We start from the raw sequence: 23,329 nt of genomic DNA on the forward strand, positions 1-23,329 counted from the left end.
TTGATTGTAGATGAAGGAACAACTTCACGTCTGACAATACAATTTGTAATGCAGTCTCCATTGTTTATTACACATCCTCCTTCATGAGTAGTCACTATTGCTTTAATTTTGAGATTTTCTTCACCGTGTCATCGACACAGTAAAATTAATACCGAGACTTGCGCGCTTCTTGTGCAACCGGTGGTGCAACAAGCCCTGCATTCAGTCGTGTTTCCACGCACGAGCGGTTTTCGTTACTTAATTCGCTGACGTGACACGAATGAACGCCGTCTGCTACGAGCAGGAAAACAAGTTATTCAAGATCTCAAAGCTATTTTTGCCACAAGCTGCACTGTCTGCACTTTTACAAGTTATTCAAGATTTCAAGCAGATAAAGGCGACCACCTGAAACCAATCCGCATTAGTAAGTTCAGTTTTAGACTGGTTATCTCAAAGCAAGGCAGCTGATGTCGTTTCGTTTCACAGCAAACTGAAGGTAAGGGAATCCTTTCTTGAATTAACCTTAGCCCGTAAATGAAGGTTACGGTTGAATGTCGCTATTGCAACTGCAGTCGTTAGTTAGTGAAACTAACGAACTGTGTAAAATCATTCAGTCAAAACAACTAATATAATCGGGCGTTTTATAACGTGCTAATGTTGCATCTCAGAAAATTGGCAAAAAAAACAGGAAGCACGGTGCATGCACGGCTGCTTAGATTTCATTCCATCACCAATAGACCCTTTTCATGCTGTTTATTATTCTTTTATGTTCTGTTTATTGCCATCCAGGCCTCATTTTGGAGTTCAAGTTCTTTTGTGTTTTGTACATGCTGACGAAGCTAGAAACACTAATGAAAAACAAATGGTTGAAAAAGGTCTATTTGAAGTGAGATCAGCAAGCTTTATTTACAAACTTATTAGATTCTAAAGGAACTTTTGTGCTATATCGGCAGGCAATTAAGTGAAACACTTAACTTAATTGATTTGCAAAAGGTAAATAAACCTCCATAGTGAATTTTGACGGTCTCGCAAAGTAGCTTTGTCCTGTTGAAGGCCTGACGCTCGAAACGTCAGCTTTTCAAAATTAGCTACGGCGGTTACTGTTTTACCTTTATCAGCTTCCATGTGCAGTTGATAATCAACCAAGTTCTATTTACTCGAGTTACTGGCTGAAAGTTATGCCTAAGTAACTATAACCAGCACTGGACTTTCTTTGCATAAATCTTTTTTACTGTTATTACTTAAATTGCAAACGGATCCCACGCTATGTCCTCCCTGCGGGGAATCACTTTCCAAGCAATGCAAAATGAATGTACTGAGCGAGCGTTTCTTTAAGGTTAAACTGTTCTAGCCACTACTCATAAACAACGGTGGGTGTTATTCCCTCAGAACGTAACTTTCGGTGCGATTATTGTAATTTTCGAAACACCCCCCCCCCCCCTCATATGCTTGATCGGCAAAGATTTCTGCAAAGAATATATCGTGTTTAATACCATTACCATTATTGAAAGCTTACCGTAAACAGGCTAACCGGAGTGCGTAGTAGGCTAACCTGAGTGCAAAGTCTGCAGTCTGCATTCTGCATTCTCAGCATTCTGCAGTCTGCAAATGTCAGACACCGTACAAAGAACTGTTTGAGGAGCTTTATTACACCGGGATTACCTTCACAATCACGAGTAATGTTGCTAGAACTCCAAAAGGGAAAAATAAAATTGTTTACTCGACATCAGCACTTATTTGAGTTTTTTTCTGTTCTTTGAGTTTTGCCGATGTTGGAAACTTTTTTTACTACGTAATATATAATAATTTTCACTGCTAAGCATTTCTAAAAAGATAATTTTTGTTTCATACACAAAGCATGTTAGGAGAAACTGGCAGCGGTTTGAAAAATACAGTAGTTCCAGCGAATGTGTTTATACACTACGCGAAGTGAAAAAATAGCTTGGGGATTCCCCGGCCCACCGCGTCATAAATTACTAATAAACCACTGTGGATGCATGCCAATTGTCATATTACACTTCGATCCGATTGATTGCTGAGGGATTATTCCCTTAAAGTTTTTGCTTTACTGCTCAAAAAGAAGGTAGGTTTGCGAAAGTTTTTAGTAATCTTTGTACTATTCGGATTATTACAGCCTTTCCCGTTGAGTTTTTGAATGTCGTGTTTTGTATGTAGCGTGCAAATCGTGGCAGATCGAGTGATTTGCATTCAAGATGGCGGCGGATTAATGCTTCGTGGAGCATTTTTCTCCCGCTTTTCTGAGAAATCCCTGACAACGAACTAGATCTTAGAAAAGGGGGAACACGTTTGATGTATTGTTTCGTCAAAGTTTGATCTTTAAGTTTTCCCTTCAGCGACCGTACACTCGCTTCTTAAACGAATTGCCATTGAGTGGATCGATGAAGCTTAAAGCGACCCAGCGACAAATATGGAAGAGACCAGCAACACGTCAGCTCAGCGATTTGCTGAACTACAAAAAGAACTGGAGCGTCTTTCCGTAGAAAGGGACCAATACCTTGAGACCCTGAACAACAGTGATGTCTTAAAACTACAACTTCGAGAAACGCGGAAAGATGCCAAGCTTTTATCAAAACAAAGGAAGAAGCTACAAGCGATGGCGAATATCGACGCAACAAGCGAAGAGGTAATATTACACGGGCATATATTGATTGTTTACTTCGTAGGCATGTTTAGACGGGGATAAAAATACTAAAAGGTATAAAATTACTGCACATTTTTATTCCACACTAGAATATTATTATGCAAACCCGAGTGATCAGCCAACCATGAAATAAATATTCTGAGAAATTTTTTTTGTTTATTCAAGTGTAAACGGGAAAACCTTTCTCTTGTTTTCGTTTCGACACAGCTATTTATGTTTGTATTTTTTGGACTTGGCCTCAATGAACCCTCAGTAAACTCGTGAGCTTCACAAATGTCGCTGTTAATCCACTGAACATCTTCCGCTTTGCGAGCTTGGAAGCGGAATTTGCAAATTTGAGCTCTTCTCTAAAACGGAGGCGTATGCGTGAATGATGTGAATGATGGTCAAGGAAAGGGAAAATACTTTTCTTTGTTCTTTCAAATTTAATCCTACGCGAATACAAAATCTCAATTCCAAAGCGGTCATGTAAGACACCATTTACAGCAATGCTATGTGCCGTCTCGCTGGTCATGTGAGAACCTTCGAAGTGTCCCATCACGGCTGGAAATAACCTGGGCGGCTCTCTTCAGCCGGCGGGCGTCTACTTCTACTTCTAGAGTCATCTGTTCTGAACTACGCAATAAATAAGAATAAGTCTGATCACGGTTTGCAAAATCAAACAGTTTATTTTAGATGCAAAGCGGACGAAGTTGAGAGACTACAGTAAACACTGCTAGAGCCGGAGCATTTGTTATTTTTACACTGACCTTTGAAAAAGATCTTTAAAAAATCAGTTGGCGTGGAACCAAGACAGTTTCAAGGTAAGTGTGTGACCCTCAGTCACTCAGACAAGATCTTATAAATTCAGCTCGCAGAAATTCTTCATTGTGAAAGCAGTTTCCTTGGTGCCGTAGGTACGAACATCCGTACGGGTTCATTTAAGCCGCCCACACAAGTTCGTCAGCGACCGTCGGTGCCTCAATATTATTCGCCGTAATGTTTTTGAAATCCGCCCACACAGCAAATATGTTTCGTTAACCGGCCAGCTTGCGGTTTTATATTTATCGATATTTACCTTGCCAGCAATATGGAATACTGCTGCACAGTTAATTAAGGGTGCACTGCGCGCCGATACTGGATGGCCAGACATACGCATTTCAAAGCCCTCCTATCGGTGCTGATGGAAACGATTCAATATAACTTGTTCGTACCACGGATTTTTTTTTGGAATTGTCTCTTGAAACTTATCTACATCCGATTTGGGAGTCTGGTTATGTGGGACATTGAAGTAGCTAGACGTCGAGCCTACAAACAGGAATAGAATTTTTTTTTCTAAGAAATTTGTTGTAACAAATTTTCCTCTATGGATTTAAGAAATTCGGGTTAAAGTTCGCCTAGCTCATTCTCATAAAATACTTCATTTGGTATTGCTCACGGCTGCCGCATTTTTAAGCACTGGCATTTTTCGTGGTTGCGTGCTGAATTTCAACCACTTTCCCCTTGTCCCGTAGTTTCTCCCGAGAGAGAGTACTGGACAGCTAAAATTTACTAAGGCCCTATTTAAAGTTGTGGAAGCTGCAAATGTTTTTCATCGCAAGATGCAGTTTGTACCGTAAGCATGAGCTATGAGCAAGTTAAATGCGATAACTACGAGAAGTAGAACATTTTGCGATTTTTAACCCGATGTTAAAAGGATTTATAACATGGTGTTTGTGTGACAATGCGATGTCGAATATTTTTCGCAATGTTTTATTTCCACAGCCCTGTAATTTCAGTAGTAAGTTAATTTTTCCAGATTTCTTAACATGCGAATAGTTCAGAAATGAAATTTAACGAAGTTATCGACTATCGATCGTACGTAGAATCAAAATGGCAAACTGGTCTTTAGACTTTCAGGATTCATTCTAAGTATGGTATTAAACAAAAACTCCCTACCAGGAAGGGTGTTGAAAAAATTGTAAGTAACCAAAAATGTTTATAAACAAATACCGTTATTTGTTCTAAAAATATCGTCACAGGTATATTTTTAGCCGAAAAATGAAAACAAATTTGACTCTCGGGGTCAATTTGTTTTAGGCGGAGAAAGAGGGCGACACAACGACAGACGAAGCAACTCCCGAAAACATCTTAAATCTCGCGTTGTCTTTATGTAATGTTTAATAAATGAGCAGCAGTGTTTTATCAAGTTTAAAACACGAGGCGCAGCCGAGTGTTTTAGACTTGATAAAACACGAACTGCGAATTTATTGAACGGCTTAAAAATCTTCTGATGTAGATCAACTCATTCTTGCACTAATATTTAGATTTGGGGTTATTTTGGCCTAGAAAATTGGACGTAAAGTTTAGCCGTGCCTTTATCAGATATAAAGACACTCATTAAACATTAATTTCTTTTGTATTTTCTTTATGAATTATTAATGAGTTTTTTAAAGGGGCGTATCATTTTACTTCGCATTGTTCTCAACTATAATGGGGTTTTCCCCGCTCGAGCCGAAAATGGGCTTCGGTTTTCTGAATAAGTAACGGTTTATTTTTAGTGCAGCTTAACTTCCAAGCCAAGTTTTGATACTTTCAAATACAATAGCCCGGCGGTTGTTTTTACGGTAGTCTAAACATAATCTTGTTACTGTTTGCCAAAATGAAAACTGTACTGAGCTTTCTGTACTGCCTTAAAACGTTTAACTAATTTAATACACTAATACTTGAACTGCCAGTTGGTATTACGTTAACGGCACTTAAACTCTCTCTCCCTTTCAAGTTCAATGCCAAAGTTTCGTACCCATAAAATATTCTAAAACTCCGCAACTAGCGGTAAACATTCGTCGCGACAAATGATCAGAAACATGACCTTCTAAAAGAGACAATTAATTAATTTAAGTTTCAATCAATCATCCATTCACAATTTTCATCGCAGTTATTTGTAGCCGGTTTTATTTGGCAAATATTCAACCTTTATAAACATTGCATTATTATCGTTCAAAAGAAACCAAGTCGGTGTATGCACAGATCTGTCAGTGTCGTCATAGTAACAGAAACACGGAAGCCTTTTATATCTGACTTACCCTTTGACTTCCCTTCAACTTGACATTGTTCAAATACGCTTTCTTTAGCTTATTTCGTCATCTATTTTTTTCAAGGAACTGAATGGAGCTCAAGTTGTAAGGATGGGGAGATCTGAGTAAAATTGCTAATAAAAGCAACAAAATTGTCCTAAAATTTGTTTAATTTTGTTTGAAGTATTTATTATTAAACCCACAGCTGAGCAGAATTCGAAACCGGAAGTTTTAATGAAGAATGGTACGGGATACCTTATGTTTTTTTACGGTTTGGCTAGAAATACCCCAAAGTTAGAGCAATTCATCTAAGAGAAAATTTTATTTTATGCGTGGATAGTTTTTAGTGAGTTCTCAAAAGCACTTTCGGATGAAGTCTTGCATAAACTGGCGAGTAGTTTAAAAGTCGTGTATAACAGCAACTTTCACTACAGTAATTCTAACTAAAGTCATGGAAACTCAAAATGAATGACTGAATTTGGTGGAAGGGAACGATTCTCGTAATTTTCGAACAAAGAAGGATATCCAGGGTTTAGTATGGCAACCGATATCGTTAATTATCGACTGGTTTCGGTTGCAAATTATTTCCCTTTATGGTCTTAAAGATCAGTCGAGGAAATCGGCACGTTCGGCCAGCACGGTCGCTTGATTGGTTCGTTAAATAATAGTTTCATTTCGTTTAATCTTTGTATCGAATTGTTGTAGAACAATAGCTTTTTCACTTCCGCATCAGTCGATTCGTGAAAAATTCCCCGGTTTCGCTCAAAAAAAAAATCCCTTACCAAACTGAAATATTAAATTTAGCACCGTGACACGTGCAGCCAATATAAACTTCAAAAATGAAACTGCTGTTATTGAGCCTACAGTTGATAACACAGAAGATTTCATGGAATTATTACTCTCTGCGCCATGGACAATTGTGGTAATGTCTTCTTGTCCTTTTTCGTTTGCTAATGTCAATTCGGTGATCAATTTCCAGTCGTCAATTTTTGTTAAATCTGTCTATACATAAGTACATCAGCAACAAATTTCTCTTTTAACTACCCTGTACCTCGTGTCCGGCTAACAGCTTACAGCTGGCGAGAATGAAGTGTTTTCATTGCTGTTAAGTAAACTAGCTGAGATCTTGGGATACATATAGTCTTGATCAATTGCCTAATTCTTAAAGCTCACCTTAAAAGATATAAGATAAAAGATAGATCTGTAATAAGAAGTAGTATTTTTAAAGAGTAGATTTATGTAGGTTTGTGAACACTAAGTGTTTTTCCGTTTTCGTGTCACAAAAGCATAAATCACGTACTTTACAATGGAAATTCACTCTCGTGAACAAAAAATAAAGTTTCGCTTTCAAACAAACGAATTAATTGATCCAGACATTGGCCGAGTGACTGCTTTTAAAGTTGGTCTTTTCATGGAATTATGAAGGAAGCTCACCTCCCTTAGTAAGCTCATTTAAAGCCGGCTTTGTTTGTCGCAGGATCGTTAGGCTTCAGTGTGCTTTGAACGGCCAAGTCAAAAGAAATCTGGTTTATTTCCTTACTTAGCTAGGTTGAGGAAGTCACAGCCGGGAAAACACACAACAGCGTTAACTTGGAACAAAATTTGACCGATTTAGCATGAGATATATCGCCAGTAAACTAACTGCAAATATAACCCTGACAATCTTTAAGGTCACATTCCGCTTCAAATAATACTAGTATAATACTATTCCTTTAATATTTCCTTATACTCTTTTAGCGCCATTTCAGCGTGTTTTAGATTTTTTTGGTTCACCGCTTCTAATACTTGCTGAAATGTCGCTTAAACGGGCTGTGAACCACATTGTGGACAAAATTTGAATTGAAGTGGTACTTTTTACGACTGAAGCGGTAATGAATTATAATTGTCATTTCTCAATGTATACAGCTTGCCATCGCTTGCGAACAAATTTCGATTAGTACTCCTGTTGTTAGTCTGGGTTTCCTGTGCGGATGTGAGTGCCGCCGTAAGAAATTTCTTGTTTTTCTATGGTTCGATTAATTTATGCCATTTTAATTATAATTACGTTAAATATTTTCTTATTTTCAGACTCCAGAACAGCCCCAAGAAGACCAGCCACCTCGACCGGAAAATCACGACCCTCCTGAAATAAACCTTGCTGCATCTCAAGAGGCACTTTATTCCCACGAACAAGCATATTCCTTTCCTTCGGAGGAAAGTTTCTCCCCACCTCTGTCCCCACAGGATTCAGGAATGAACGGTCATATCTCACCACCCCTCCCTGCTTCGTCCGGCTTTACAAAGACCCAAAAGTCTCCTGACTGTGGTGCCCTGGATGCAAAAACTGAAGCTAATGCTCTGCGAATCGAAAACCGGGACTTGGTTCGAATCAAGAGAAAACAAGAAGAACAGGTTCGTAACCTGGTTCAGGAAGTCGCGACATTGGGAACAAGATGTAACGAGCTCGAGAGTATTGCACAGCGGTAAGTCGCTAACTCAGTTAAGATGCTCCTGCGCACTCAGTGTGCTGAGTTTCGGATAGACACGTTCACTCACGCAACTTCGTCGTCATAGAAAGGAAATTATTTGTTTGCTTTAGTTTTACGCTGAGAGCTTTATATTTGTTTCAAAATTCTCGAGCAACGCGTTCTAACCTATCAGAGCAAACAATCTGTATCTTTAGCCAATCAGAAGCAAAACCATAAGCAATCGTAGCTTGGCGCGCCAAGCTACGATTACGCGATTACGATTACGCGCGCGGTTTCCCGCGCTTGGCACCAGTTTTACATTTTCCCGTACTTTGCACCAGATGCATGTTTTCCTACGTTTGGCACCAGCTGCACGTTTTCCCGCGCTTGGCACCCGTTGCACGTTTCCCGCGCTTGACCACGGTTACAAGTTTCCCCGCGCTTGACCACGGTTACAAGTTTCCCCGCGCTTGGCCCTAGTTGCCCGTTTCTTCCCCAGTTGCATGTTTTCCCTTACGCGTTTTCCCGCTCTAAGAACCATTGCGTCTTGCGTTTGTGAGGTTTATAGCCAAACGTGATTTTTTTGGGCTTGGTCATTACAAACATCATCTGCTACAGCGTCAGATTCGGAACAATCGTCTACTATTTAAATTTTTGCGTGGTACATGAAAGCACATATAGTACGTGGTAGTATTGGTTTGTTGTTGTTTTTGTTTCTCATTAACTGACCAACGACAATGTGCTCAGATCTGTATGTGTGCACGGGAACCTAGTCTAAAACGGGGGCTTAAGTGTTTTATAAACATGAAGTTCTTATCAGTCTTATTTTTTCTTTAATTACTTCTTTAGCCTTGAAGTAGAAAACCATCGTCTTTCACAACAATTGGCTCTGGCACACAGTGGTGCGCAGAGCGGTTACAACTTTGGACCACACGAAGAGATACAGCTCTTGAGACAACAGGTACATGTCTTGGTAGTGCTTCGTAGAAATGCGTATTAAATGAACTTTGTCACGGATTTTAGCTGAGTTTAGGCATAGGATATGGCCACCAAATTCAGTGAAATTTACAAATAACCGCAAAGTAAAGGAACATTCTCATAACACAGTAAGTACAAAAGAAGGTATGGATGGCCAAAATTGAAGATTAAAACAGATTGCAATATAGGATTTTGAGATAATGTCAGGCTTAACAGTTTTTAAAGTTTAAATTATTATGCCCTGGAGACGTATTTGATTCTAATGAAGCTATGGTTTTGTCATTTAGATCAAAGCGAGTATTTTGCAATACTTAATAAAATAAACTTAATTCGGCCGTGACACAGTCCCTTTAACGAATACCCAGAGTCGCGTAGCTGGTGCAGTGGCTGTGGGCTGATGGCTAGCGCGTTGAACTCTAGCCCCTGCAGTCCCTGATCGTGAACTGTACCTACCCCGCCTTATACAGGGATTAAACCTAGCTGGACCTGGATTAAGTCAGTCCGGGATCGAGTGGTGGCCACAGTCATCAAAATGTGGGGAAACAAGGAGAGATCGTCGGAACCTAATTCGGTAATGTCCTATTCTCTTCACAGTTGAAAGTGTATGAGGATGATTTCAAGAAAGAGAGGTCGGAGAGGGAGCAGTTAAATACACAGAAAGAACGGCTCAAGAGAGAATTAAGTGACTCCAAAGCCACTGTCGCTGGTCTGCAACGGCAACTCAAGCAGGTAAATACGGTGAAATGTCAGACTCCTCCGGCGGAAGAAATAATTATAGCGTAGATGAAACAGGAAAGATAAATCTCGCAAAGTTTGTGTATCGATTTCTAATGAACGGCTTTATTGCGGGCCCAAGAGAGGCCCGCAACCCTAATCTTGACAGTGACCAGCGGATTGCGTATTACGCGTGCGCGCCACGTTTATAAAGGCTATCTGCAAAACGGAAGTTGAAAATTTTGTTCTTCCACTAAGAACGATCGGAACGCAAAAAATGTGTCAATCACGATAGTTTGTCGTAACACCGGAAGAGAAAAATCTCTTCTCCAAGAACGATAAGAATGCGAAAAATGAGTCAATCTCTCAACAGTTTGTCACATAAGATCTACGCTTCTGTCACATGGAAGATTGCAAACTTTACAATTTGTAGACGTTGTTTTATAGGTGTTGCTTTTGAGAAATTATATCACAGATAAAACAACGGCAAGGCGAATGATTCCAGCAACGGTTATTCTCGAGGAATTCGTTATATATAACACTGACAACATAGCGAGTTTATCAACCGAGGAAAATCACATCTCAATTCACACCACGTGCTCGACTACACTTCACAATCAACTGTCAATCAAAAAACAACTCTGACTTGTTCGCGGCCGGTTCGCGGCAATTTTGCGTGACGCGTTGCTCGGAATAATTGTCTTTAATTTTGTCCAGTGATTTTTCATTAATCGCGCCACGTTAACAAAAGGCAAGCACAACATAGCGAGTTTACCGACTGAGAAAAAACACATCTCAGTTCACACCGGGTGCTCGATTACACTTCACAAAACTGTGTAATCAAAAACATAGATTGGTTCGCTGCAATAGGAAATGATAAAACATGCATTCCTTGCGTGACGCGTTACTCGGAATACCATTGTCTTTTGTCCATTTTATCATTTATTTATCGACACTGCTATCTAACATTACGCACTCTTGTACCAGTACCTTTCAGTTCTAAGTGCGTCAAGGCCCGCACTTTCTAACCTGTGGTTACCACTAGTACTAGTGTAATATGTCATAGCTGACTGAATTTGTCGAACAGAAACGATTTTAGTTAGCTTAGTGAATTTGTCGAAGTTTATCAAACAAAGTTTTTTTCATGCTTTTTCTAAAGCACGTTCATTTTCTTTAAGCTAATCCCTTTCAACTTTCAGGCTCTCAACGGAGAGGGTGGATACGGCGAGCCACGGGTCACTCGTGGTCCAATCATGAATGAGCCCTACTACGAACCGTACATTGCGAGGCACCCGCTGGATTATGGGATGGCACGTACATACTCAGGGGGGTTCATTGGTCCTGGTGCTAGCAACGTAAGTACATCTACTGGATTTTTACTCGATAACAAATTGTAGTACAATTCTCTTTCTCCTCCTTATTCCCTTTTTCCTCCTCCTCCTCCTCCTCCTCATCAGCAACATCGATTTGGCGCTACTTCAAAGTACTTGAGCTTTAGAGCAGCGGTTACTCGATTAAAAGAAGCTTATGCCCCAATGCAGGGATTAGTGGAAAACGCAGGGGCGGGCTCCCGGGCTCCCGAGGTCTATGGAAAACACAGGGTCTCGCTTTTTATACCAAAGTTGAATTTGTGTGTTTTACACAACTTAATTGGCGGCAAGTGCTTTGTAAACGTTAGTAGTTCCCCTGGGTTCCGAGTTGGGCCCGAGTGTCGTTTCGTGTCATCATCGACTTTAGTCGTGGGGCCGAACAACCGGCCCCGCGTTTTCCACCAATCCCCAATGCAGCTACTTGATTACGATCGGGAAGAAAAAAGTCACAGTGACCTTATAGACGGACTTTTACAAAAAAAGAGTAGTTGTGCTTTATTCGTGTTGTTTTCAAGGCGTTTTTTTTAACTGCACCTTTCTCCGAAAAAAGAAGTCCCTCGAGTAAGCGCTGCATAAAAGAATTAGAAAATTTAATAATCGTCGCGCGCTTCTTAGAGTAAATTTGATAACTTTTCTTAACACTCATGTTATCCTTAGAATTAAATATCCAGTTGAAAATTTTGTTTATTTTAATACAGACTGTACTTTTGTTTTTTCAGGATGTGCTTCGACGTGGACAGACGCCATACGTCAGAAAGGCGTTCCTGTCACCGGACGTGACAGCTGTCATTGACCGTGACCGTGACACCGTAGATGGCTCAGCTAAATGTCCGCCAAAAAGCATCTGAGAGTCTTCTTTTTAAAGGCCGATTTACTATAAGAATATTGACGGCTTGCGTTTGTCAAGCTTTACAATAATACTCTTATCTTGAGGTTATAAATTGTTTATATCACCGAAAGATAACAGGGTTTTGTAATTGAGAAGTGTTTGTTCCTCGTGCGATTGAAAATCACGTGTGTAGAGCGTGTTGGTGTTCAGGGCAAAGTCCATTTTTTTCGCGGGAATGTAACAAATGTAAGGGAAGATTGTTTGCAATGAGATATACAAGGGTGTAATCAAACTGATGTTTATGTGTTTTTAAGAATATACCGATAGTTTCAATAGCTGGAGTGCATACCGTTTTCTTATTTTTGGTGACTTAAAAGAAAGAAAGTACACTTTGTTAGCCAAGAAAGTTTGTCAAGTGCAAACATAATTTAAACTTGAAAACCATAATTTAAATTGAATACGTTTTGAAACATATTGAAAAGCAAACAGCACTTGATAAATGCACTGCTCAATAGCTTTCATTTAAATGGTCACACTATTAGGGTTTCGTCGCCTTTGTAGAATTAGCTAGCTTGCTACTCAGACAGCGCAATCTGGTTAGCTAGTTTTGTGCACTATAGACGAGATGCTTTTTATCATTGTTATATAACTGTGTTCCCAATTTGTGTTGACATTCCTGTATCATTGTGATAACATTGTCCCTTAGTTAAGGTTTCCGTAGAGAATGCTTTGGTTATATCAGTTTATTTTGAATAATTTGTATAATTCGCAGGTAGTTTCATAGCCACTAAGCTTTTATTTTAGCCTTTGATTTTTTGCTAAACATTCAGTTCAGCTGAGTGCTGATTGAACATTTGCCACTGCAATTACACAGGTATCCAGCAAAACTGTGCCACAGGTTGGCACTGATTGCACCACAGGCACACCAAGCTGACGAAAGCTTGCGCGACTTGTGGTTGCAAGTGATACTTGTTGTACGAGTTGAACCACGGTTCGTAGGCTTTAAGCAATATCGTAATGCTGGCGAGAGATGTACATAAACGTTTAATTTTATTAAAGGCCCAAAAAAATAAATAAAATCCTTTAAAATGACAATGTTTTGTAGTATGTTACTTTATCGTACATTATAATTAGTTTTGATCTTGAAGTGAAAGGAAACCTCTAAATAATAGCTTTCTTTGTTAGGAAAACACCAAATGTTTCCTTATTACTCGCTTTCTGCCGTTACGATGTTAGCATGTCTAATAAATAGAACGCTGATTCGTGTCCAGGCCGTGATAAAGCGAACGGCCATACCATTCTTTTCCCCAGACCTACTCAATCATATCCAGGTTGCGGGAAACTGGGATCAACTGTATTTACTCTTGACCATGAATTAACAAAAAAAAATTTCAAAACAGCCTGAAGTTTATACATACTGAAAAAATACGAAGCCTAATATTTCGATTGTTATTTTTTCGCTACTAAAAACCCTATATTTGTAATTCTAGTATTTATTTACATGAAACCTAAAGAGGTATAAAATAACTTAGTTTTTGTCCTTAACCTAGTTCTCTGTTTTAAAGTATTACTTTATATATTTATTTTGGCTCTAAAAAACGTTTGAAAACTTGTCGTGATAAAATAGTAATAGGGTTAATCATATGTAAAGTTCTTTTACTATGATTACTTGTCCGTCAGTTCAAACTTTTAAACACTACTGAATGATTCTTACTACTTTAGCCTTAAATAATCAAACGTCTTTATCGCGGGCTCAATTCTCGTACAGCTCAAGAGAAATCGGGTACTGGACCCAAAAGAATTCCATGCTGATGACGTAGCTCTACAGAGATACGTGAAATGCCTGTGATTGGTTGCTATTTGCGCACGAAAATTTGAAACCAAGCAACAAGCAATCAGAGACGCTTCACGGATCTCTGTTGAATCGTCATCAGTATGGAATTTCTCGGGTCCAGTCTCAGACTCCTCTCGAGCAGGCAGTGAATTGCGCACGAACACAGTGCGATCTACTCGGGCCAAGTTTTCTCCGTTGTCACCGAGCAAATCTCGGACAACTTCGTCAAAATTCGTCGGCCTGGCTTCGTAAAATCTTCGGTTGTTCATGGTTTCACTGAAGTACAGCGACACTTCTTGCTGTACGTGTACTTGTGCTTTCTGAACTTGACCGGAAGTGAGGGACATCGCAGTGTGACAGTCCTTGTGAAAGTGCGCTGAGGCAAACAGCTCGTACACGACTCAAACAACGGCTGTGAAGACTCGTGGCTGGGGATGTACAGCGAATTACACTGGCCGTAACAGAAGTTGTTCATGACTTCCACTGGCAGACAGCCAGTGACTCTGATGGTCTGTTTGAACGGGCGCGTTTTACACCAGTCGTTTCTCAGATCTGATTTCTTCATGATGAACACGTCATCTTCGTCTTCCGAAGTTAGTCCATCTTCTTGAACTTTGGAAGGTCGAGCTGCTGTTGTTCCAATCAGCAAGCAAATGACGAAAAATGCGATGAAACCCATGATTCCACTGAAAAAGAAAGAATTTTTATAATTTTTTTAAAACTTGGTCCATTTCATAATAATGTTTTGAGAATTACAAAAATACTTTAACTTTTCTTTCGCGATATATTATTGTCGGCCGTATGTCAATCGATAAATTAATGCATAAAAAAATGGGGGTCACCGAGCTGTTTTAGAAGAAAAGGTATTTCATGTTCGAATAAGAAAGATATTTGACCGTTTATCCGTACATTTATAGACTTAACAGTAACCATAACAACAAATACTCTTTGCTTATTTAACGGCACCAGCCTGATATTAGATGTCTGGCCCGTTTGGGAGTATGTTTCCGAACTCACGCAATATAAAAAGCCGAAAGAAAACTCAGCTTACAGTAATCATGCAAGTGAACTTGAGCTGTTGCAGAAAAATAAATTCGGTATTTTTGGGACAGTCGCAAGCTCATGAACTTATTGCTGACACTGAGCGATCATCATAAGAACACCGGCTTCTAGCTATGAAGCGTTTAGAGCAAATTTTGACACTACAAATAATCTATTCAGTAACAAGGGATCATTCAGTCAATTAAACATATTCTTCCCAAAAGAAGATTCTGGAGACTGACTACCTTGATTTCGTTTTCCTACACCTTTAATTTAACTTTTATTTCGGCAGCCGCCAAAGATCTTATATGCCTTTTACCCGTCGCGGCTGCGGTCAATAATTGCCCATATTCCTTCTTGGATCTTTCTTCCGCGTTCTATTTCAAGGCGATGTTCAAAGAAAAGTATTTAGAGCTAACAAGCACGGCATTCATGATATTTATAGCCAAACTGAAAACGGCAATTCTCAGTTAAAATATGAATCATAGAAAGTGTGTTCAACGTTTAACCCTAGAGTCGAAGTTTCCCTAAAGTTTCGATGAGAACCTCTGTCATAGAGATGCTAAAAAAGTTAGTAGGAAGCTTAAGTATTGTGCTTGCATAAGATTTAGACGTCTAAATGTTTTCGCACTGAATAACGGCAAGTTTTCGTTGTACTAACTCGTATACAACCTAATTTCTTGAACAATGTACAAGAAGATACTCGTTGGATCAATCAGTAACAATTAGTTACCATTAAGGAATCAACCAAAACTGACTTTCATTTGAATACAAACTGAATACAAATTTAAAAAAGTAAAATAACAATTTAAAATATTCCTGTCCAGCCTGAAGCCTGTAGCCTAAAACACCTTGAACCACTTTTGCCCGGCTCTTTTTGCTACTGAAAAATTATGTTTTTGCCAAAACCATTGCCCTCTGGAACTTTATAGAGAATACCAAACAAAGATGCATTCCAGAGAGAAAAATTAATTTACCAATTGCAACGTTTTTTTTTTTTATCCAAACAATGTTAGAAAAAAAATTAATGTAAAGGAATTATCAATAAATTTCTTACCTCTTTTTGAATAACTGGACAAAAAGCGTGCTCGTCTAAAGGGGAACTTCCGATATAATCCAAACAGCCAATATTCGAGAGAAATACTTTGAGAATGTTTTGAAACTCCTTATTTGGCTGATACTCAGTACAGTACTTCGTAACGAAAAATCTGGTGAGTATGCAATGTGCAATTTTAAATACTATAGTGTTCTTGTAACTTTTCTGGGACGACACGTTTCCTGTCGTATGCCGAGTGATGACGTCATTCTTAACTGTCCAATGCGCGAACGGAGTTTTTTTTAAAAAATGGAGCACTCATCAGAGAAACCCAATACTCTTTCTGTCACGAAAGAAGGAGGCTTCCAAATATTCGTCTTAAATGATTTTTTGCGATATCATTGCGGTTAGTTTTATAGTGTGAGCTTTAACGGAAAAGGAAACTGCAGATCAAGTAGTGAAGTAAATATTGTATCGACATGCATAGTTCAAAGTCTTTTATTTCATTTGTTCACTGACTGTGCAATAAGCGAGTGCAACAGTTTAGGAGCATTCTATGAATGTGTGCTGGCGCAATTAAGTACAACCAGAGGACTTAAGCATTTGTTTATAAAAACGATAAAAAGTTTTTATTTTCCAAGCGGATAAGTTCTTGAGAGCCTTGTTTCCAAATCAACAAACCGTTTAATAAAAGACCTAACGATATTGAATCTACACTGACCAGCGTTTTCTGTCAGCCAAACCGCAATACACTTCAGAGGAAAGAAACACGTAATATTTTTGAATTAGAACAAACATACGTACCGCATTTGCTGCAATTAAGCGAGCTCGAAGATAAAATATAAATCATTAGTTCCTACTCCTTTTTGCCGTCAGTCACGACATTTTCGGTTTGTTTGCCGTCATAGCAATAACTTTGTATTAAAGCCGGATCAGTGCGCATTTGAAAATACCAAAGATTGTTAAGAATGTTCTTTAAAGAGCTTTCTTTGACTCTGTTTAGTTCTGTTCTAACAGTAGTTTTGGCCCAGTTAAGTAACAATTTTGGAGTTCATTATTGTTACTTACTACGTAATCCGATCAATTTGAAAAACACGATCACGATATTCTGATAAACGCTGAGATCAACTTCTGTTTTCTGTGAATCAATTCTGTAAGAGGAAAATATATGTTTTTGTTCATTTTACGATCATTTTGGATTATGCCCAAAATACAAAACTGGTGATAAAATACAACTCGTACACGTTTACAAATGAACAGTTTCCACTCGAGTTTTACTATAAATTCATTTGCTAAAGTGTTAATTCTTTTGTTGTTTTAAGTTATTCTTGACTTGAAAGTGAAACTCATTCATTGATTCCTTAAGGCCGGTTTCACCTAGCCGTTTTGACTTAAAAGCTCTCTCTTGTTTGGGAATGATGTCCGGTTAAAAGACCATGCCACGCCATGAAAAGTCCTCGGCATGATCATAAGCGAACACTTCGTACCCGCTGAGACATAAACAGATCAAAATAACATAATCACAGTTTAATTATGTTGTTTTTGTTCACTCTTGAGTTCTTTTGTAATGCCCGACAGCCCCCGTTGTGGCGCCTTTAAGACAATTCCTATCAGAGACCCGTGGAATTTATGGATAACGAGTGCTTTTACGCGCGTTCCTCATGCGAGACAGCCAACGATATGTGTGTCCTAAAAAGTGTACGTTTTCACACGGAAAGGCAAGAACTAATTGCGAGCGCTAATGATTTCAACACGGCTCGGGCAAATTGCGTGCTAATCTCTATTAACGAGATATTTATTTAGATAAACGGCGTTTTCTGCTCCTTATGGTGCCTATTGTAAACAAGCTTGTTTTCGCTGCGGGATGTTATTGTTTTAACATTTTCCCGCTGTTTGATTCCACACGCGACTTATATTTGCTTTTTCTCTATTGCGAATCAACGCTATTTAGTTTTGTAAACCTACGGCTATTCAAGGAATTTTAATTCCGTTTGGCGACAAGTAGGTTGTTCGTTAATCCGCTTTTAAAGGAAAAGCGTGCCCAGCTTCGCGCAAAACATGCGAGCGAGTGCCGCGGCCCATTAAAGGTTCTGCTAAAATGATTGAATTACAGGTTTCCTTAAATTGCGCGCGATTAAACCCGGATAATCATTGTTTATTCTTTGCTGAACTCTGATCCTTTGGCACGAAAGATGCAAGCTACGCTTCCTAAAGCTGACTTGACAGAAAGAAATTTTCCACATCACTGGACTTGAAACTTTCATAAGTAACTTCATTGCTTTATCGCCCAAGTTGAACAGTGTAGAGCGCATTTTGCTTTAACGTTTTGCCTTAAATAAGACTTTATGGCAAACCAAGTTGGTGTTAATGTAATTTAAAGACCCCAAATCGTGTTTTCGCTAGTATTTATAATTACATGTTTTAAAGCGTTGAAATCCATGGTAATAACTGAAATAGCATAATAGTAAGTTATCGATTACACAACTAGGGAAAGAATAAAAGATTCTTCTACACCGAAGTAAATTTCTGTTTTGTTAACATGTTCTGTAGAGTTCAACTTATTAACCTTTTTACATCATTTCTGTTCTTTCTTTTTGGTTCAAGGTTTCGTTTGAGAGAGTGACGCACACCGCAGAATTTCTCTGTGACGCAGTCGAAAAGAAAGTTGGAACTTTTCTTGATTTTGTTGGGGGAAGAGAGCAAATTTCAACCAAAGTGCTCTTCGATTAGATCTCCAAATGAAACAAGATTAAATGTGAAACAGTAACGAAAATGGTCTTCTCATGTCAACTTTAATTAAAAGATTCATAAATACGTATAAAAAACGCATGGAAATTTAGATTAAGAGCTATTAACACAAACGTTGCTAAGTCAGAAAGTGACTCCTTAAACGTGTACGCACGAGAAGGGACTCGCAACATAGCAGGTAAAAATCTAGCAAATGAAGAACAACCCTAAACTGACTGTATATTTGTAATAATTTCACTAACCAAGCTTTTAAAATCAACGTAAAACGTTTTTCATACTGCGCGCTTCGTTTCAGTGACTGCAAATTGATTTAGAAGCTTGACACTAACTTTTCGAGCGATTCATGCAGAAAGAAGCCGTGACGCAGTTACAGTATTTGTCTAAAAAAACCGAGTATTTTGTTTACTTTTCAAGTTGAAAATGCCTTCTTTTCGCTGAATTAACGACAATATTGGACTTACCAAGTTGTAGTCTTAGGATAACGAACCACTCGGTGTAAAGGTCCTTAGCTTTAAAAATCTCCTCGCGTCAAGAGCGGGTGTTGCGTTGGGTTCAGTGTCTTGTTCTCAAGTGCCTCAGCCAGGTAGTCTCCTCTGACAAAATAGACGGAAGGCGTTTATTCTGATCTGAGGTTAGTTAAAATGTTAATTAACATTACAAGATCATAAGTGGCGGTTTTCCTTTTGAGCTTGCTGTAACTCTTTGTGATTGGTGCCGTGCGTGTTATTACAAACTTAGATAGTGTTTAACACAGCGTCATCTAGACTATTATCGGTACACATATCAAATTGGACTGGCGGGCATACCTTTTCTCTCCTTGCAATTACACGCGCTAGGCAGCAGTTACGAAACCTCAGGAATATTGCGCGCAAAGAAAGAACTCCTTCAGGAGGTCAACCACAGCCTGTTGTTACCTCTACCTCGCAAATTAACTGTATTTCACCAAGATATTCAATGCATGCAATGCAATGTTTTGCGCGCAGTATATCTTAAAAATCATATTAGTCATTAAAGCGTTGTAATTGAAACGTAATCCTTCTCTGAAGTTGGCGCCTCTCAGGCCAAGCGAGCACCCATGGAACTACGCCTCTTTATGCAGGGCAGCTACATAACGGCAGTTTTGATTGTCAGTGAGCTATAAATCAAGGCGCACAAAGCCATTAAGGATAAGTCAACAGAAAGCGCGCAACTGTAGAAATTGTTTGAAGTATTCAGAGTATGGCATAGCGGTCACTGTTATCAGAGGGGCTCTAGCCAAGAAGTCTGCTCGAGGGTTCAGCAAAATAATGGCTCGGATACCGCATTGTTCTCTCTCTTGGGCGTAATTATATAATAGTGCGACAAAAATAAAGACGTGATGAATTCACCCGAAAAGTCAATTTGTCATATTTTTGTGCAAAGTAAATAAATACAATTGAAGTGGGTCTATTGTGTAAAGACGGCGATCTTGTACTTAAACAATCAGGTGTTTGGGGCTGCCAATTTTGCGGTCGAAAAGGGCATTCATGCAATTAACTAAATATACTGCAAGTCACTAATTTAAGAGCGAAGATCTTGATACATTTGAGTTTAATTAGGAGAGTGCGCTTCGTCTGCAAATTTTACTCTTCGTGTGACGGCGGTCGACACGCGCGGATGGATCACGCAAACTGCGCTGCGAGAAAATTCCTGGTCGCGTGGTCGCCTTTTACTATTGTCATACGGCGACACGAAGACTGACGGATTCATGGACAAATGAACGGTTTTCGTCATTGCTCGAGGGAGCGGATCTCGCCACAGTTCAGTTGCGGTCACACAGGAGCCAGCCTCGTTCAGGAAATTAGTTGCGCAAGGTCTGGCGGGAAATAGGCGCGAATGCACGCGCGTGGGTGTCGTGGTAGCCTGCGAGCAGGCTTTTTGGGGGGAAAGTATTTAGAGGGCCGAAGGCGGGACCCCGGGGGGGGGGAGGGGGGGGGGGGGGGGGGGAGGGGAGAAAGGGGGGGGTGTCGTGGTAAATCAAGTGATCGATTGTTTCAGCGCGTATTTTCTCTGAGAGGTAGTGATGGGAGAAGCGCACTTCTTCTATGGTCTTTCATTCCATAGAAAATGGAGAGAATGGAGAGGGGGTGGTTTTAACTTTCTTTTGCAATAGCCGCCTTTCATTTTTGGTGTTTAAGCACTCATTAGCTGAGGAAAACGAGGTTTTCCTTAATGAGAGTTCCGGCTTTACAGGAAATAAAAGTCTTATCAGACCAACCTGTTCTAACCACTGGAATATTAACCAAGATTAACTTGAATTAGTTACTTTAGAAACAGTTTGACTGGGTCAGGCCGGAATCTGTGGCCACAGCCACAAACACGGAAAAAAGTTTAAAGGAGATACGTCACAGACAACCCATCTTGAAAAAACTGGCATGCGCCATTTTTGTCATTCGTAATCCGTCTCAATCTTAGTCAGTCAAAACCATTTTATTACTCCTTTGTTGTTTTTTTACATTACACAACCTTTTTTTGAGGATTTCTTCAATTTGGAAGTAATCAGAAAAGTGACTTTAAAATATCGTCACATTGCTCCTTTAACAACGTTAACTGAGTCAATTTTAAACTCGATTTCTTTGACCTTGGGACAGCTAGCATGAAGGTGAACACTTTATAACGGAATATCTTAAAATGATCTGACTGCTAAACGCTTTAAATACAAGTTCCGGTTTCGGTGTGATGAACTTTTGATTACAAAAATAATAACAACAATAGTAGTTAGTAAGTTGTCTAGCCAGTCACTTGCGGTGTGTGATTAAAAGTACAAACTTCCGTTAAATAACAGCCGCTTTAAGTCTGTGCGTTTTGCATCTGTTGTTGAATTTACAGTCGAGACATTTAACCTCAGAATGACTGCATGGTCATCAAACGATGGAAAAATGTAACGAAGTACTTTATTTTAAATTCTTTTAATTATTTCAAGCTATATGGCGTAAGCAACTGGCCTCCATACCATTTGCACAGCGTTTATTTTTGGACATTTTTGCACAGAATTATCAGCTCATCGACATTTGTTAAATGCTTGCCGACATACCAGGAATTGCTCGATTGTTTGGGTGTGCGCTTACATTCTACCCTCCTGCTCCGCCACGGAAGCGTTCAGATTTTGTATTGACAGGTTATCTAAGGTGCCTTGATTAGGGCTTTCCACAAGTTGCTCGGCAAATTTTTGGCAACTTTTCATATTTCGAGCAACTTTTTCACCTTCGAGCCCCTTTTTTTCCTTTCGAGCAACTTGTTGCATTTTGAGCAATTTCTAGACCGAAGATCTCCGAAAATTGTCCGAGTGTTGTACGAGAGCCATACGAACGTTTCAAGATAAAGTTTGCCGGAGATTTTCGTGGATCATCCGAAGACGTTTCGACTTTCGACTCGTTCCCCATTAAAACATTACAAAATTAGTCAGCAAACATGACGTCATTCGACTCGTTCCCCATTAAAACATTACAAAATTAGTCAGCAAACATGACGTCATTGATATCTTAAAGGAGAAGTTCACTCCAGAATGGCCATTTATTTTCTTTACGCCAATAAAAAGTTTACACAAAGATATGTTATTCACCAAAATTCAGCCTCCAACGTTCGCTTTAACCCTACGAAATCTTCCCAAAACTCGACTGAACGCCGCCATCTGTATGCATGACGTCAAAGAGCTCAGCCGAAGTTTGGCGGGAAATTTAAATTCTCGAAACTCCTTTTTCTTCGTAGTGGCTTTTGTTTGTCAAAATGCCTGTTTGTGCAGCTCCATTTTGCGCAATAAGAGCTCCAAAAAATTCAAAAAACAAGGAGTTTTGACAATAAAAATTTCCCTGCCAAACTTCAGGCTGAGCTATTTGACGTCACGCATACATTACCAGCTCCAAGATGGCGGCGTTCAGTTGTCGAGTTTTGGGAAAGATTCGTAGGGTTATAGCGAACGTTGGAGGCTGAAATTTTGGTGAATAACATACTTTGTGTAAACTTTTTTTTGGCTTAAAGAAAATAAATGGCCATTCTGGAGTGAACTTCTCCTTTAACGATTTTTCTCAGGGAAAGAAATCCTTGTAATTCGACAAATTTTTGCCTTTAAATATTATTTTGATTCTTCTGTTGCAGTGAAATTGCATGAAACTGCTCAGAAATCTTACCTTCAAAAGAAAATAAGCTTATATTTGGAGACATTTTCTCGATAAACAGCAGCGTTTTAGATTTTGGGAGCAATTTTCGAGCAACGTTTTTAATTAAAAGCAACTTTTTTTGGATTTTTGTAGCAAGTTTCGCGCACCTTTTTCAGAAATTTCGAGCAACTTGTGGAAAGCCCTAGCTTTCATGGACTTCGATCACAAACTGCCTCGTCCCCAGGCGCCGGTTGGCCGAACGTTGAGGCGGTAAGGCGGGAAAACAGCGAGCGCGGGGGTTGATGGTTAGTGCTTTCCCGTCCGCATCAGTCCCAAAACGCCAAGCGAACCGTGCACGACCAAGGACGAGGACGCCTGGGGACGAGGCAGGATCAGAAATACAAAGAACACGTGGTTTACTCACATCGATTCCCATCCCCAGAGCCACTTGTCTCTCTTAGCCGGCGAAGCCTGTGCACGAGAAACAAGTGGCTTTGGGAACACATGATCCGATTGGCTGGATTTTAACAAAAGAAACAGC

The 23,329-nt window shown here is 39.5% G+C and overlaps 2 protein-coding genes across 2 annotated transcripts; one reads left to right on the forward strand and one right to left on the reverse strand.

Annotated features, from left to right (window-relative positions):
* Positions 1 to 2,373: 2,373 nt before the first annotated feature.
* LOC144630597 (uncharacterized) lies at positions 2,374 to 13,109 on the forward strand. The gene is made up of 6 exons (XM_078488969.1): positions 2,374 to 2,623; positions 7,744 to 8,138; positions 8,973 to 9,084; positions 9,696 to 9,830; positions 11,015 to 11,170; positions 11,905 to 13,109. The coding sequence occupies exons 1-6, from the start codon at positions 2,408 to 2,410 to the stop codon at positions 12,031 to 12,033; spliced, it is 1,143 nt and encodes a 380-aa protein (XP_078345095.1). The 5' UTR covers positions 2,374 to 2,407; the 3' UTR covers positions 12,034 to 13,109.
* An 897-nt stretch (positions 13,110 to 14,006) lies between these two features.
* Positions 14,007 to 19,594, reverse strand: LOC144630626 (gremlin-1-like). Its single transcript, XM_078489003.1, has 3 exons — positions 19,480 to 19,594; positions 19,135 to 19,266; positions 14,007 to 14,534 (listed from the first exon to the last, which is right to left on the reverse strand). The coding sequence occupies exon 3, from the start codon at positions 14,525 to 14,527 to the stop codon at positions 14,114 to 14,116; it is 414 nt and encodes a 137-aa protein (XP_078345129.1). The 5' UTR covers positions 14,528 to 14,534; positions 19,135 to 19,266; positions 19,480 to 19,594; the 3' UTR covers positions 14,007 to 14,113.
* Between the last annotated feature and the right edge of the window lie 3,735 nt (positions 19,595 to 23,329).

Source organism: Oculina patagonica, chromosome 11, assembly GCF_052425735.1.
Source record: "Oculina patagonica isolate OP01 chromosome 11, crgOcupat, whole genome shotgun sequence".
Taxonomy (NCBI): Eukaryota; Metazoa; Cnidaria; class Anthozoa; order Scleractinia; family Oculinidae; genus Oculina; species Oculina patagonica.